Source organism: Triticum dicoccoides, chromosome 7B (assembly GCF_002162155.2).
Source record: "Triticum dicoccoides isolate Atlit2015 ecotype Zavitan chromosome 7B, WEW_v2.0, whole genome shotgun sequence".
Lineage (NCBI taxonomy): Eukaryota > Viridiplantae > Streptophyta > Magnoliopsida > Poales > Poaceae > Triticum > Triticum dicoccoides.
The window spans coordinates 45,529,677-45,546,819 of record NC_041393.1 but is presented as its reverse complement, the minus strand read 5'-3'; the positions used below and the strand labels follow the sequence as shown (position 1 = coordinate 45,546,819).

At 43.3% G+C, this 17,143-nt stretch overlaps 1 protein-coding gene and 1 long non-coding RNA gene across 2 annotated transcripts; one reads left to right on the top strand and one right to left on the bottom strand.

Moving 5' to 3' along the window:
• The first annotated feature begins 2,784 nt into the window (after nucleotides 1-2,784).
• On the top strand, nucleotides 2,785-5,487 carry LOC119336395. Its single transcript, XR_005162455.1, has 4 exons — nucleotides 2,785-2,872; nucleotides 2,972-3,025; nucleotides 4,355-4,516; nucleotides 5,390-5,487. It is a non-coding gene; the product is annotated as an uncharacterized LOC119336395 (long non-coding RNA).
• A 9,062-nt stretch (nucleotides 5,488-14,549) lies between these two features.
• Nucleotides 14,550-16,906, bottom strand: LOC119338469 (protochlorophyllide-dependent translocon component 52, chloroplastic-like). Its single transcript, XM_037610801.1, has 5 exons — nucleotides 16,129-16,906; nucleotides 15,941-16,039; nucleotides 15,701-15,851; nucleotides 15,428-15,610; nucleotides 14,550-15,318 (listed from the first exon to the last, which is right to left on the bottom strand). The coding sequence occupies exons 1-5, from the start codon at nucleotides 16,815-16,817 to the stop codon at nucleotides 14,872-14,874; spliced, it is 1,569 nt and encodes a 522-aa protein (XP_037466698.1). The 5' UTR covers nucleotides 16,818-16,906; the 3' UTR covers nucleotides 14,550-14,871.
• Between the last annotated feature and the right edge of the window lie 237 nt (nucleotides 16,907-17,143).

Genomic DNA, 17,143 nt, shown 5'->3' with positions numbered 1-17,143 from the left:
CAAAAAAAACTCATTTCGGGCATTCGAAAAATGGAAAATGAATTTTCTATGCAAAGAAAATAAAAACTCCCTTAAGAAATATTGTTTGCCATTCCAATATGCACCCTTGTGCACAATATGAGATCATTTGAACAAACTATGCCATGAATGTGGCCATAAGATTGATCATTTGGCTTGAAAGTCATTGATCTCCACACGTGATAGCTCGTTTCTGAGAACACTTTTTTAAAATAATTGTCGTATTACAAGTTTGTTATTTTTCTTGGGAACTTGGCCACATATAATGACACAATGCAAAGGTTTCCCAATTTTTTATTTTTTATTTGAATTTTTTATGCCCGTTTCAAAATGCGGTCAAAACAACGGGCTTGACCATTCCTATCTAGTGGTTGAATCTTGGAATTTTTTTGGTGTGTCTCTGATTAAATAGATACTTATGTACCTAGAAATGATTTTTGGAAAAAATAAAGAGCAAACTACAAGGCAGCTGCAGTTCAAATTTGACCCGCTTCCACCTAAATCAGCAACAATTTGTCTTTATCACCAGAGGTGGATCAAAACTTTTTACACCCAACCATTTTGTCAATTGTGCATTAATCATGTCCTAGTATTTTGTAAAATTGATTTGGTCCATTTTTGCAACAATTATTTGGTAGTTCCTTCACAAAAAATCTCATTTCGGGCACTCGGAAAATGGAAAATGAATTTTCCGTGCAAAGAAAATGAAAACTCCCTTAGGCAACATTGTTTGGAATTCCAAGATGCACCCTTGTGCACAATATGAGATCATTTGAACAAACTATGCCATGAATGTGGCCATAAGATTGATCATTTGGCTTGAAAGCAATGAATCTTCATGCATGATAGCTCATTTCTGAGAACAATTTTTTAAAATAATTACCGTATTGCAAGTTTATTATTTTTCCTGGAAACTTGGTCACATATAATGACACAATGCAAAGGTTTTCCAATTTTTTATTTATTTTTTGAATTTTTTATGCCCGTTTCAAAATGCGGTCAAAACGGCGGGCATGACCGTTCCTAGCTAGTTGTTCAATCTTGGAGAACTTTTGATGTTTCTCTTATTAAATGGATACTTACGTACCTAGAAATGATTTTTGGAAAAAATAAAGAGCAAACTATGAGGCAGCTGCAGTTCAAATTTGACCCGCTTCCAGCTGAATCGGCGGAAAGTTGTCTTTTTCACCAGAGGTGGACCAAAACTTCTCACACCCAACAATTTGGTAAATTGTGGTTTAAATATGTCCTAGTATTTTAGAAAAATGATTTGGTACAATTTTTCAACAATTATTTGGTAGGCCCTTCACAAAAAAACTCATTTTGGGCACTCGAATAATGACTAAAAATAGCTACAAAGATAAAAAATTGCATGCAAACTGGCTATCATCCATAAAATATGCTCTAAATTGATAGAAAATTTTAGTTGTGCCATTTTGCAAAATATTTATGATAGTTGCTTCACAAAACCCTCCTAGTTTTAGTACTTAGAAACTATTCTAAATCATAATTTTTCTGAACCAATCAGAGCTCTTCATGCGGATCACCCCTTAGCCGATCTGGACCGTCCACATCCGATGGATCCAACATCTCTCAGGTCCCCTCTCAACCCAACCCAACCCAAACCCTAGCAGCCCCCCTCTCCTCGCTCGATCCAGATCTCACTCCCCTTGTCTCTCACATCACCGCCGCCACCCTCGTCTCCCCGATCCCATTCCCCCTTGTATTCCTCCCAAACCTTGCCACCGGCGGCCTCTCCTCCTCCTCTCCACCGCAACCAGCCCATAGATTTCCTCCCACCTTTCCCCTCCTCCCCTTCTCCGGCCAAGAACCTCGCCGCCGCCTCCGCCCCCTTCTCGCCAGCCCGCCATGGCGATGTACCACCGTGCGGCCTCCGTGATCCGGCAGCGCGGGGCCCTGGCGCTGCTCCTGCTCCCGGCGCGGGCCATGGCGTCGCTCTTTGGCCACATCGAGCTGGCGCCAAAGGACCCCCCTCGGCGTCACCTAGGCCTTCCTCGCCGACCCCTCCTCCGACAAAGTCAACGTCGGCGTCGTACGTGCGCCCGTGGCTCCTCGACTTCGGACTGGGCGAGGGACATCACGGCGGAGGACACGGTTCAGCCCGAGCGCTCGTGCGGCATCAAGAGCTTCAGGATCAGGGACGCGAGCTGCCACGCCACGCGCGCCTGCAGGCTACGCGTCACGATCAGCCGCCTCAGAGCCTCGTGCGGCGGCGCATCGTCGCCGTTAACCGCGGCGCCAGGACAGCCCAAGGGGAGCGGGAGCGGGAGGATGTACGGCATCCTCGCCGTTCTCGGTGCTTCTCTGGCGCTTAGTGTGGTGTCTTGCATGCTGTGCTACCTCGTGGGTCAGAGCAGCGAGGCCGCTCCGTTCGGAGAGAACCAGGACAAGGTAATCGCCCCTGCTTCTCAATTCTCATGCATCTTTGTCGTGCAGGCGATCTTTGTCGATCAGTGATTTTGCCGCGAGGCTTACAGGGCATGTTTTTGCCAGCCCAATCACATCATATTTTCCCACTAGGAACAGATATAGACGATCAGTGCAGTGCCGATTTTCTGCTACACGCGCACTGGCCTGCAAGATAGTGTGCGAATGGTTTTGATAGAGCTGTCGGTCAGAAGTTTCTTTGACCATGCTGCTATCGCTGACCCTGATAACCGCTTTTTGATGCTCTGTTATATGATTTAAAGTGTCTGACCACTTCATGAGTATGCATAAATGCATCGTCCCTTGTTTACCAGGTTGCTGTATCGCTTTTCGTTCATCCTGACCTATGGTGTGTTGCTGTGTTCAGGAGGATCTTTGGTTGTCGGCCTTCCCCATTGGAACCGAGGTCTATGCACATACCTATCTACTGTTGCGCATTATTTTGACAACTATGTGTTATGCACTTCTGCTTGCTCTTATTGATTGTCTATATCTGTTCCTGCAGTGGGAAAACATTGACAAGATAAAGGAGTTCAACTGGAACTTTCAAAATTTAGAGGTATATATAGGACATGTGACTCTGTTGGGCTTCTAGTTGATATTATTGCTTCTTTACCGTAAGATTCATGGTTCATTGTTGGTGGGCAGAAAGCTCTAGAAGAAGGGGGGAGCTGTATGGGAAGACAATTTACTGCATAGTGGATCAAAGTACATTTGGTGTTCCTCTCCTCTGAAGCTTGCATACCTTAGAATCCCTTATCTGTGATTCTGTATCTAGTTTTTGTCTGAAGCTTGCATACCTTAGAATCCCTTATCCTCAAGTCATGTCCAGTGTGGCCTTTCCACCCCTTGATAGGTACCACTGATTTGGACTGGTGTTTTCCTGAAATTATATGCTAGTTTCATTTCATCACCTGAGTAGAAAGGCTTTCTTTTTGTAAGAGAGGTTCCCATACAACATCAGGTAGGGAGAGGTGACATTTTGGTAGGCCAGGATACAAGATACCAGAACTAGCAGTTCTCACCTTGCTTATGTTTTGTGATCTCAGCTTATCTAATAAAACTGGTAATTATAGGATACAAGATACCATAACTACATAACTGGGGTCATTTGAATTACTGTAGTTGTGCCGTCTGGCTAGTGGGCTAATATGGGAGCCACAGCATGGCATCATTCTGTAGGGAGAGGTGACATTTTGGCTGGCCAGGGCGTGTGCTTGTATTCAGGCTCAAAATGTGCCCCATTTACTTCACCTCTAGAATATCTCTTTGCTGTCTTTGTGGAATAGTAACATATGGATTGTCATACCTGCTTAAATCTTAGTCGCTACATGCTAGTAGGATATTATTTACCAATTCTGTCGTCTGCGATTAAAACAAATCCACGACAGAGTTGCAGCAAACAGATTTTACCAGTTCTACCTTCTATATCAAAACAAATCGACAACAGTTTTCCAATAACAGTAGCAGCAAACTGATTTTTATCAATTATATGTTCTGCGATTAAAACCAATTCTACCGAGGTAAACTGCGGATGCAGATGCGATTTTTATTAATTAGATCTTCTGCGATTAAAACCATATTGGGTAACAACTTGCTTCAACTGCAGATGCCTGTGATTAAAACTAAAGTTTCATTCATCTTATGGTATCTTGTTCTCTGTGATAACTCTTGACTTGCAAGATACAATGTTGATTTATTATATATATATACCCGCACAACAAGTATATGGTGTTGTCTTATTCGGTCTGAACTTTGCATATGTTTATTCAGTTTACAACTAGGATTAGTTTCATGTGTTTATAAGAATTATTAATGCAAACCACTATGTTTGTGCATAGCAGGGACGGCTCAGATCTGACGTTTTTGGTGTCTTGCTGGTTTTCAGGGCGGGGGTGGTGCAGTGGCCGCATGAACATGCTCAGGGGCATCATCGGCGGGGCGCTCAGGAGACGGGCGAGGTGGATGCTTCCCACCTAGATGGTACACAACATGGGGGAGTCCATCTCCGACCGTCCCAAGCACGACCATGATAGACCTACAACGGCAGGTAGCATTTCCATCTCCATCTCCCTCCCCCTCTTCCTCGAAGTAGTAGCACATCATCAGGTAGTAGGACGGTGAATACATGTGTGCGGTAGCTTGTTCTGTAACTTGTTCAAATGATAAGAGAGGTTCCCATACAGCATCAGGTAGTAGTATCACATCATCAGCATCAGGTAGTAGCTTGTTCTGTAACTTGTGTCTCAGGTTGTTCAAATGTGCACATCATCAGGTTCCCATTGTGGTTACAACTGCAATGTGTGATCCTAGCTATAAAATATAAGGGGCAGTCTGAACATTCATTTATAACTCTAATCTAGCTTGAACAAGCAATTGATGGAGAACTGCCAGTTTCTTTTGTATGGCGTAATTGTTCAATGTCGTTGGATGATGATCTAACCATTTTTCTCATCACAAAGTATGCATCGACAATATAATTTGCAGCATTAGTTAGGTACTGTTGTAGTCTTTTTTAGACTGGTATGAGTAAAATGCGCGAGGCTGGTGACTAACCAGAAAAGTTCTTTGAGTTCCATACATTGAGTAAAACATTTCAATTTGTCATTGAAGTACTGTGATATATTAGCTATATATATCCGTGATACCATTTCTGTACTATGATAGTTTCTCATATTTTTGTATTATACTTGTATACATTATTCCTATTTGAAGTCATCAACTGAGCTGTTGTAAACATTCCTGCCATGTGCTGCTTCCTTTTTCATGCTTTGCTACTATAGATGATTTGCTTGAACTGAGATGATTGATGTATTTGTGCTTATAATTATGCTTCTATGTGATTGCTGCAGCATGACCCAACCAAATAAAAATTTTGTGCCTTGATCTAGCTCTAAAAGTGTGGTGTTACCTCTCTTTACAGGAGCTCTGGGCTGAAGAAATTTGAAGAAGCTTGAAGCCGGACAAAGTAAAGAGTAGCGAGTAATAATGTAGTGCTAGTTATGTTGTACAGTAGCCAGCATATCTAGTTGTATGAACTGTAATTTTGTATTTGTACAGTAGTCAGCATATTTGGTGCTAATATTGGCTATCATTTTACAGTTTCATATGTTCTCTTGCCATTTGAAATATTTTTCATTTGTTTATTGTCAAAGTGTGAGAAATGGAAAGATGACCCGTGGGACAAACGAAAAGGCCAAGGCCCAAAAAGTATATGGAATGTAAAAAGGTGAGGCCCAAAACAGTAATGGACTATAAAAGGGTTGAGGGCGAAAAAAATGGACTATAAAAGGCAATGGCCAAGAATAAAAAACATTGAATTGCTGGGCTAGGCCCATGTAGCTAGTAAAAAATAATAGGAAAAATATAAATAAAAAGGCTGCAATGTTGGGCTTGGTCCAAGAAGCTGACAACAAATTCATAGGAAAAAAATGTAAATGGGCTGAATTAATGGGCTCGGCCCATATAAACACCGAATTGGACCGGGCTGAATCTTATGCCACATCAGCTTGCCACGCTGGATGCCTACGTGGCCTGGGGAGGTTGCTAGTGACCAAAATGCCACAGTGGACATATTTTGGTCATAAACGTCTTTGACCATTCCAGAAGAAAGGTCGCTATAGTCAGTTTACGACCGCCAGCTTTTGACCTTCTCTTTTTTGTCACAAAAAGGTCGCAAATGAAAAACCATGAACTTTCAGTGACCAATAGTGGTGGTCACAAGTTGACATATTTCTTGTAGTGTTATTGAAGATGCTATTATTGATGATAGTGATGATGAAAATTCTCCCAATGATTATGAATTGCTTGTTGTTCCTGAGGGTTATGTTATGAATGAAGAAGCTGCTAGAGCTATCTTTGCTTGCAATGATAGATATGATCTTAAGAAATTATTAGCTAAATGGAAGCAGCAATCTCTTAATGCTAGAATGAAACCTGACCCTGCTTTTGCTACTTCACCTATCTGTGTTACTGATAAGGATTATGAATTCTCTGTTGATCCTGAGATTATTAGTTTGGTTGAATCTGATCCTTTTTATGGCCTTGAATCTGAAACTGTTATGGCACACATCTTACCAAGTTGAATGATATAGCTACCCTGTTTACTCATGATGATAAATCTCACTAATTTTATATCCTTAAGATATTTCCGTTCTCATTAAAGGGTGATGCTAAGACTTGGTATAATTCTCTTGCTCCTGGTTGTGTGCGTAGTCCCCAGGATATGATTTATTACTTCTCTGCTAAATATTTCCCTGCTCATAAGAAACAAGCTGCCTTGCGGGAAATATATAATTTTGTGCAAATCAAAGAAGAGAGTCTCCCACAAGCTTGGGGGAGGCTTCTCCGATTGCTTAATGCTTTGCCTGATCATCCTCTTAAAAAATGAAATACTTGATATCTTTTATAATGGACTAACCGATGCTTCCGAGGACCGCTTGGATAGTTGTGCTGGTTGTGTTTTCAGGAAAAGAACAGTTAACGAAGCTGAATTACTATTGAATAATATGTTCACTAATGAAAATAATTGGACTCTTCCTGAGCCAATTCCTGAGGCAATTCCTGAACGAATTAAGCCGACTCCTGAGCCTATTCCTAAACCCACTCCGAAGAAGAGAGGTGTTTTATTTCTCAGTCCTGAAGATATGCAAGAGGCAAAGAAATCAATGTAAGAAAAAGGTATAAAAGCTGAAGATGTTAAGAATTTACCACCTATTGAAGAAATACATGGTCTTAATATACCGCCTGTTGAAGAACCACATTGTCTTGATAACCCGACAGAGGTAGTAAAGGTAAATTCTCTCTATAGATATGATAAAGTTGGAATCCCCTCTACTAAATTTCATAGCCCATGCTTAGATGAATTTGATGACTTTATGGCTAGACAAGAAAGTTTTAACGCTTATGTTGGTAGAGAGTTAAAGAATAATGCTTTCAAGATAGGACGCATGAGCGATAATATGGCTAGAGTTAAAGGTGAACTTAAACTCATTAGCAAATATGCTTCTGTGGTTGCTACTCAAGTTGAGCAAGTACTTAAAGCTCAAAATGATTTGCTTGATGAATTAAATAATAAAAATGACTATGCTGTTAGAGTGGCTACGAGAACTGGTAGAAGGACTCGGGTACCTTTATATCCTGAAGGCCACCCTAAGAGAATCGAGCAAGATTCTCAAAGAAATAATCTAGAGGCACCTAGTTCTTCTAAAAATAAGAAAAAGAAAAACGATAGAACTTTGCATGCTTCTAGTGAACCTACTGTAGACACACCTGAGAATCCCAATGATATTTCTATCTCTGGAACTGAAACACAATCAGGTGATGAACATGAACCTAGTGATAATGTTCATGTTGATGCTCAACCTAGCAAAAATAATGAAGTAGAGATTGAACCTGCTGTTGATCTTGATTACCCACAATCAAAGAATCAACATTATGATAAGAGAGATCTTGTTGCTAGGAAGCACGGTAGAGAAAGAGAACCATGGGTTCAGAAACCCATGCCCTTTCCTCCTAAACCATCCAAGTCAAAGGATGATGATGATTTTGAGTGCTTTGCTGAAATGATTAGACCTATCTTCTTATGTATGCGCTTAACTGATATGCTTAAAGTAAACCCTTATGCTAAATATATGAAAGATATCATTACAAACAAAAGAAAGATACCGGAAGCTGAAATTTCCACCATGCTCGCTAATTACACTTTTAAGGGTGAAATACCAAAGAAACTTGGTGATCCGGGAGTGCCAACTATACCATGCTCCATTAAAAGAAATTACGTTAAAACTGCTTTATGTGATCCTGGAGCCGGTGTTAGTGTTATGCCTCTCTCTTTATATCGTAGACTTGAATTGAATAAGTTGAGACCTACTGAAATATCTTTGCAAATGGCTGATAAATCAACTGCTATACCTGTCAGTATTTGTGAGGATGTGCCTGTTGTGATTGCAAATGTCACTATTTTAACGGACTTTGTTATTCTTGATATTCCCGAGGACGATAGTATGTCGATTATCCTTGGTAGACCTTTTCTGAATACTGCAGGGGCTGTTATTGATTGCAAAAAAGGCAATGTCACTTTTCATGTTAATGGTAATGAGCATACGGTACACTTTCTGAGGAAACAATCTCAAGTTCATAGCATCAATTCTATTGGAAAAGTTGCAACTATCATTATTGGTGGTTTTGAATTTCCTCTTCCTACTGTCAAGAAAAAGTATGATATTCTTATTGTTGGGGATTTTCATATCCCCATTGAGGTAAATTAGTGTTGTTCGAAATTTCTCCGGTTCCGTGTTATTCAGAATGAGTTTGTTAACAAGACTTGATCAACCTTGTTAGTGGATTCATTTTGATGATCACGAGATGGATGAAACTAGAAGGCACAACCTTCTGTACCCTCTTTTTACTTTCTGTTATTTAGAATAAATAACGCAAAAGTAATATTATCCGTCTGTTTTCTGAATTATTCGTGCATTAAAAAAATAGCCCAAAAATAAAAGTGCTCCAAATGCCCTGAATATTTGAGGATTTTAGGCACTGAAAACTGCAGGAGGGGCAAGCACCAGGCCACGAGAGTGGAGGGCGCGCCCACCCCACCTGGGCGCGCCCCCTGTCTCGTGGGCCCCTGGTGGGCCCCCTCCACTTATGCCAGCACCCACACACTTCATCTTCTACCCAAAAAAATCCCCATCCAGCTCAAGCACGAGTTCTAGCTCATTTTGCTGCGATTTTTGATCTCCTTGCTCAAAGCTCCATTCACAAAACTGCTTTGGGAGATTGTTGCTTGGTATGTGACTCCTCCATTGGCCCAATTAATTTTTGTTCTAGTTCTTTATTCATTGCAAAATTTTGCTGCATAGGTGACCATGTTCTTGAGCTTGCATGTTAAATTTATGAGGTCCCAAGCAATTCCAATGCATTATATAGGCTCTAGGCACTTGTAGGAGTAGTTGCTATCAATCTTGTTTAGTTTTATTCACTTTTATTTTGAAGTTACTAAAATTTCAGAATTTTTTTAGAAAAAGAATTATGCTTAGAAGAACGTACCAAGGTGGTTCCTCGATGAAGAAAGGACCTAGGATTGCCATACGTGAGCAAGATGTTGAATTGCCGAGGGACGCGGATGTACGAGTTTGTGAGTGGCCATCCGATAATTTTATGGTCGAAGCAAGCTTTAAGGAGGAATTTGACGCGTTTGTGCGTAATGCTGAGCTGGAGGACTTTTTACAAGATAAGTGTCCTCAGTACTATCAATTGACTGATTTCTTTGTGCGGAGGTTTAAATATAACTGTGCACGTAATTCTCCTAGTGTCATATTTGATATTTATGATACATCTTATACCATGGATTTAGAGGATTTCACAACTGCTTGCAAACTCCCGCAGTGGGGTAATATCAATGATCCTCACAAATCTGAATTTAGAGATTTCCTTGCTAGTATTACTGTGGGGGAATCTAGGGACATAGCACAAGCTACCATAGGGAGCATTCATTTTCCTGCTATACATTATTTTGCTCTCTTTATTGGTAGATGCTTTAACGGTAAAGGTGAAGCATGTCATATGTGTGTCCCTGATCTTTGTGTCCTCAAGAGTGTTGTGTCAGGTTATAAACGTTATAACTTGGGGGCAATAGTTGCACGTAGGTTGCAGAATAATAGTAGAAATGGAGATTTATTTGGAGGAATTTATGCAACCTGTGTGGCTAATTATCTTGGTATGACCCCACGAGAGGGAGATATGTTGATACCTCCTGTTTATTTGGATTATGAAGCTATGGTCAATCATCAATTTCTAAGGAGGAATGAACAATTCCTCCAATATCGACTAATCTATGACAGACGCAACGTCGTCCATGTTACTCTTCCTACTCCCTGCCTTTTTGATTATCAGGCAATCACCAGGGAGGAAGCAGCTGAACACGAGGGGAGAGCGGAGGCAGCTCGCTAACACGCCGCAGCTCAGGAGGCGGTTGCCGCTGCATCGCAGTACAACCCCAGTTTCACTTACGGATATCAGCCAGGCGGTCCTTGGTACTAGACCAACTTAGGCCAAAAGCCTAAGCTTGGGGGAGTATGTATTTCTCACTGACTTTACATTCATGTTCACACACTAGTCGTCGGTGCTCATAATCTTTCATTGTATTATCCATGCTAGTTTAAATTTATTTTTCTAGCTTTCTTCTTGTGTGTTTGATAAACCTTGAGAAAAACCAAAAAAAATAGTTAGTTTAAATTCCATGCTTGTAGTAGCATTTAAAATGAAAACCCAAAAAGATTTCTAGTTCTTCTTCTTACTTGTTGGGAGCTTTCTCGTGTAAATAGTTTCATTTTCTTTTCTTTCCTTTGGGGGTCGAGAAGACCATATTGAAAATGTTTAGTGGCTCCCAAATGCATGATTGTTTATTTAACTTAGAGCCCATATTACTTGTCTTGACTTTTGAGTTGAATGCTTGCAGATTCCAGCTTAGTCCAATGCATGTGCACTCTTATTATACACATCGTTTGGCCGTGCAAGTGAAAGGCAATAGTGACGATATATGATGGACTGATTGAGATGAGAAAAGCTGGTATGAACTCGACCTCTCTTGTTTTTGTAAATATGATGAGTTCATCGTTTCTGATTCAGCTTATTATGAAGTAAACATATTTGCAATGACATTTAGAGATTATAGTTGCTTGTGCCATGGTTGATTAGCTATGAGTTATAATAGTTTACCTTGCGTGCCAACATGCTATTAGAATGATTATAATGTGGTATGATGGGATGCTATCCTCCTTTGAATGAATTGAGTGACTCGACTTGGCACATGTTCACGCATGTAGTTGAAACAAATCAACATAGCCTTCATGATATTTATGTTCAAGGTAGATTATATCCTACTCATGCTTGTGCTCGGTGTGAATTAATTTTAATGCATGTTTATGACTATTGTCGCTCTCTCAGTTGGTCGCTTCCCAGTCTTTTGCTAGCCTTCACTTGTACTAAGCGGGAATACTGCTTGTGCATCCAAACTCCATAAACCCCAAAGTTGTTCCATATGAGTCCACCATACCTTCCTATATGCGGTATTTACCTGCCGTTCCAAGTAAATTTGTATGTGCCAAACTCCAAACCTTCAAATGAAATTCTATTTTGTATGCTCGAGCAGCTCATGTTTCAACTAGGGCTGCCTATATCTTCCATGCTAGGTGGGTTATTCTCAAGAGGAGTGGACTCCGCTCCTTATTCACGAGAAAGGGCCGGTAACCGGGATGTCCAGTCGCATGATCCAAAAAGATCAAAGCAAATCAAAATAATTAAACAAAACTCCCCCAGGGCTATTGTTAGTTGGAGGCACTCGTTGTTTCGAGCAAGCCATGGATTGATGCTTGTTGGTGGTTGGGGGAGTATAAACCTTTACCATTCTATTTGAGAATTGCTTATAATGCATGTAGTATGGAAGATACAGCCATCTCATAGTTGTTGCGTTGACAGCAAAAGTATGCCGCTCAAAATGTTATTCAATCTCTATTTTAAAATCGAGCTCTGCCATTTCTACAAATCCCTGTTTCCCTCTGCGAAGGGCCTATCTATTTACTTTTATGTTGAGTAATCACCCTTCTTATTAAAAAGCATCCGCTGGAGAGCACACTGTCATTTGCATTCATTATTATTGGTTTATATTGGGTATGACTTGACTTGATCTCTTTTCCATGAATTACAATGTTTAGTCAGTCCTTGATCTTTAAAGGTGCTCTGCATTTATGTTTTGCTGTCTCAGAAAGGGCTAGCAAGATACCATTTTGTTATATCATGTTATGATTGTTTTGAGAAAGTGTTGTCATCCGAGTTTTATTATTATGGCTCGCTAGCTGATTATGCTATTGATATGAGTAATTGTGAAACCTAAGTGTTATTGTGAGTATGGTTAGTTCATAATATTTGCTGAAACCTGAATGATGGCTTTGCATGTTTACAACAACAAGAGCAAACAGAGTTTGTAAAAGTTTTTCTTTATCACTTCCAGTTTATCAACTGAATTGCTTGAGGACAAGCAAAGGTTTAAGCTTGGGGAAGTTGATATGTCTCCAACGTATCTACTTTTTCAAATACTTTTGCCCTTGTTTTGGACTCTAACTTGCATGATTTGAATGAAACTAACCCGGACTGACGTTGTTTTCAGCAGAATTGCCATGATGTTGTTTTATGTGTAGAAAAGAAAAGTTCTCGGAATGTCCTGAAAATCCATGGAGGCACTTTTTGGAAAATATAAAAAATACTGGCGAAAGAATCAAGACCAGGGGGCCCATACCCTGTCCACGAGGGTGGGGGCGTGCCCCCTCCCCTGGGTGTGCCCCTCTGTCTCGTGGGCCCCCTGGACCTCCACCGACCTCAACTTCAACTCCATATATTCATGTTCGGGGAGAAAAAAAATCAGAGAGAAAGTTTCATCGCGTTTTATGATACGGAGCCGCCGTCAAGCCCTAATCTCTCTCGGGAGGGCTGATCTGGAGTCCGTTCGGGGCTCCGGAGAGGGGGATTCGTCGTCGTAGTCATTATCAACCATCCTCCATCACCAATTTCATGATGATCACCGTCGTGCGTGAGTAATTCCATCGTAGGCTTGCTGGACGGTGATGGGTTGGATGAGATTTACCATGTAATCAAGTTAGTTTTGTTAGGGTTTGATCCCTAGTATCCACTATGTTCTGAGATTGCTGTTGCTATGACTTTGCTATGCTTAATGCTTGTCACTAGGGCCCGAATGCCATGATTACAGATCTGAACCTATTATGTTTTCATGAATATATGTGTGTTCTTGATCCTATCTTGCAAGTCTATAGTCACCTATTATGTGTTATGATCCGACAACCCCGAAGTGACAATAATCGGGATACTTCTCGGTGATGACCGTAGTTTGAGGAGTTCATGTATTCACTATGTGCTAATGCTTTGTTCCGGTTCTCTATTAAAAGGAGGCCTTAATATCCCTTAGTTTCCGCTAGAACCCCGCTGCCATGAGAGGGTAGGACAAAAGATGTCATGCAAGTTCTTTTCCATAAGCAAGTATGACTATTTACGGAATACATGCCTACATTACATTAATGAATTGGAGCTAGTTCTGTGTCACCCTATGTTATAGCTATTACATGAGGAATCGCATCCGGCATAATTATCCATCACTGATCCATTGCCTACGAGCTTTTCACATATTGTTCTTCGCTTATTTACTTTTCCGTTGCTACTGTTACAATCACTACAAAACCTAAAAATATTACTTTTGCTATTGTTACCTTTATTATCATACCACTTTTGCTACTAAATACTTTGTTGCAGATACTAAGTTATCCAGGTGTGGTTGAATTGACAACTCAACTGCTAATACTCAAGAATATTCTTTGGCTCCCCTTGTGTCGAATCAATAAATTTTGGTTGAATACTTTACCCTTGAAAGTTGTTGGCGATCATCTACACTTGTGGGTTATCACAACCCTAAAAAATTTAGAATCTCGAGCATACTTTGCTCAGTTCCAGAATATATGCAGAACTGAAACTCACTGCTTAACGATCGAACAAAATATACAAAAACAAGACAAAAGAATATACGGGGATATAAAGGAGTGCCAAATCAATAGTATGCTTCATCTATGCCAGTACGCCTTCCATATGAACTTCTAGTTATGTGCAGCGATTAAATTCTGTACATCATATATTTGTAGAACATGAATTAAACTGAAATAAATATGCATCAATTTGAGTTCAATACATAGGCAATTCATCTCAAATTAAATTCTAGTTCGATGTTCAAATGCGTCAATTAGAATCAACACATACAATATGCCAGTTCAAATGCATGCATCTTTCAAAGTTGTTTGTGTGTCTCGTTCCAAGAAATTACACACAATGATAGATTACATTTTTATTGTGGGATCTTGTAATTTTATTATGGGATCTTGTAATTTTATTTCTCTAATCAGATTGATGAAATACTTGTTTCCCCTATCTCCTTTTCTATATACTATGGCACACTGGCACGTCTGCATAATTTTCTTTTTTAGGAATACACTCCTTCTCCCCTTCTTCCGGAGTTTAAGACATTTTTCTCGTGTCAAACAGTGTTCAACCACCACCTTGATCGAAACCTTACAGTGGTGATGTTTCGTTGTCATGATGAAATTCATACAAAAGGACAAACTGGCCTTTGGTGGTGCCGTGAGACCGTGGCTCAATAGGTTTCACATCCTAGTGCAATCCTTGGCTTGTTCTGGGAGCGGCAACATTGTTTCAGAACGTGTGGTACCTGATAGAAGCGTGTTGTTCTGTGTTCAAACTTGATCTTTGGACTAGAAACAACGGGCCTAGATGTATTTTCTACGTATATCCCTACAGATAATTTTCCCTACTGGATGATTTGCTAAGTCACTTGTAAGCATGGACATAGTCCTCAAAATAGAAGTTCTTCTGGATGAAGTCCGCGAGCCACCGGGAGGCCGCGAAGCACAGGACAGCCGCGGACACGATGACGGCCCGCTGGACGACCGACGTGAGAAGTGTCCCCTTGGCCACCGCGAGGAGCCCGACGACGGCGATCGACGCCACCTGCAGGGCCACCTCGAGCGCCTTCATGGCCTTGAGGGCGGCGCTGCAGCTCGTGCACTGCGCCACGTGCGACCAGTACCTGTCCATGAGCTTGTCCTTGGTGGGGGTCGCCGGCAGCTGGTCGACCGTCGGGGCGGCCCAGCCGACCTGGAACCTGCAGTACTTCCTGAACCAGTTCCTGAAGGCGACGACCGTGCCGTCCGACGACGTGGGCACGTACACACTCTTCTGCCAGTTCTCGATGCCCGCCTTAGCGAAGTTGCGCTCCTGAAACGAAACGTAGAGAAGATGAAGAAGATTTGGTTCACTCATCAATGGCCTGAATCGGATCCAGTGGAATCACTGATCATGAGCTGAGAGGGGAATGGCTTCGTACCTCGATGTGGAGGAGGTACATGTCGGAATCCAAGATGGCGTTGACGCCGATGTGGTCGAACCACCGCGGCGTGATCTTGTGGAGCCAGAGGCCGAAGTTCCTCGGGAAGGCCCACATCACCCTGCTCCTCCCCGGAGCGACCGGCACGATGATGAACACCAGCATGATGTGAGGCTTGTTCTTCTGCACACAGGCCGGAATGGAGGAGGAAACGTGTGCTCAACTGCTGTTCCGTGTTTGACAGGGGACTGGCCAATTCTTAGTCCTACGTACCTCTGATTTCTTTGAAGCCGGCGATCCGTAGTACGTGCAAGGTGCGACGAACTTGGAGTAGCCGGGGCCCTGCGACGACGCGAACCCATTCACGCTCGAATCCTCTACCTTCACCGCCATCGGCACGCCGCCTTCTTTGTCGTACTCCTCTGTGAAGAAGAAGAAATGAAGGTTCTTCCCGGTTAGTGAAATTCAGGGAAGCATAGTGGATCATTTTTGAGTATGAGGGCAGGGACATATCTGCCGGGGTCTACAAGCCGGGGGAGGCCGCGGAGCAAGCCTTTGTGCGCGTAGGGGACGTGAGAAGGGTCCATGAGATTCTCCGCCAACACATCGTACCTGCGGAATGCAGTGCAGCTTCCGTACATCAATGGAGGAGGATTCAGAAAAGAAAATGAACACGATCGGCTTGCGCGCGGTAGACACACCCGTAGGGCATGTCCCTGACCAGGAAGGAGGTTACGAAGGAGGGGTCGTCGATCTCCTTGATGAACGGCGGCCGCTTCCTCTGCAGCACGTCCCTGTGCTCCGGCTCGGCGCGCGGGTAGAACCAGAGGATCTTGTTCTGCACCACGCACGGGTACGATGCAACGCACGCCTTGCTGTTGTTGTGCACTGGCGGGCCGAGCGCGGGGGCCTGGGGGATGAACTTGCAGGCGCCGCGGCCGTCGAAGCACCAGCCGTGGTACACGCACTGGAGCCGGCCCTTGTCGTCGATGCGGCCCTCGGAGAGCGGCGCCAGGCGGTGCGGGCACGCGTCGTCGAACACGAGCCACTCGCCGGCGCCGCGGTCGTACCAGGCCACCACGCGGATCCCCAGCACCATCTTGCCGTGCGGCGCGCCGAGGTCCAGGTCCTCCACGGGGGCGAAGGGGTACCACTGGTCCAGCCAGTCGAACCGCTCATCCTTCTCCCCGGACGCCGGCTCCTGCTCCGTCCACGGCGACTCGGACGCCACGGCCGACGCTGGCAGCATCCGCGCGGCCCCGTTGCGGTGGCGGCGCGCCCGTCGCCGCGGGACGAGGCGGGGGCTGACGCTCCGTGCTGGGACGCCGGCGGGGAGCGGAAGCAATGGCTGAGCCTGGGCGCGGGGGAGGAGTATGCGGAGGGGATCCATGTCGCCGGTGCCCGGTGGTGACCACGGGCCGATCGACGGCGTGGGTGGAAACGGGAGGGCTTGAGACAAGTGAAAGAAAGAAACGGCGAGCAGTCAGCAGTGGTTGGATGTACACTTATCGGAAGCTACCGACGATAGACGTGTGGCTGGCATGGACAGTCGAGTTGTCAGCGTGATGTGACGAGGCACGTGGCTCGCCGTCGGCATAGAAACCAGGGGCGGGCAGCGACGGTGACACAGACCGACCGGCGACCGCGGCGGGATCGCTCTCACAGACGACGTATGACACGGGCATACGCCTCTTTTACGTGTCAGCAACGTGCACC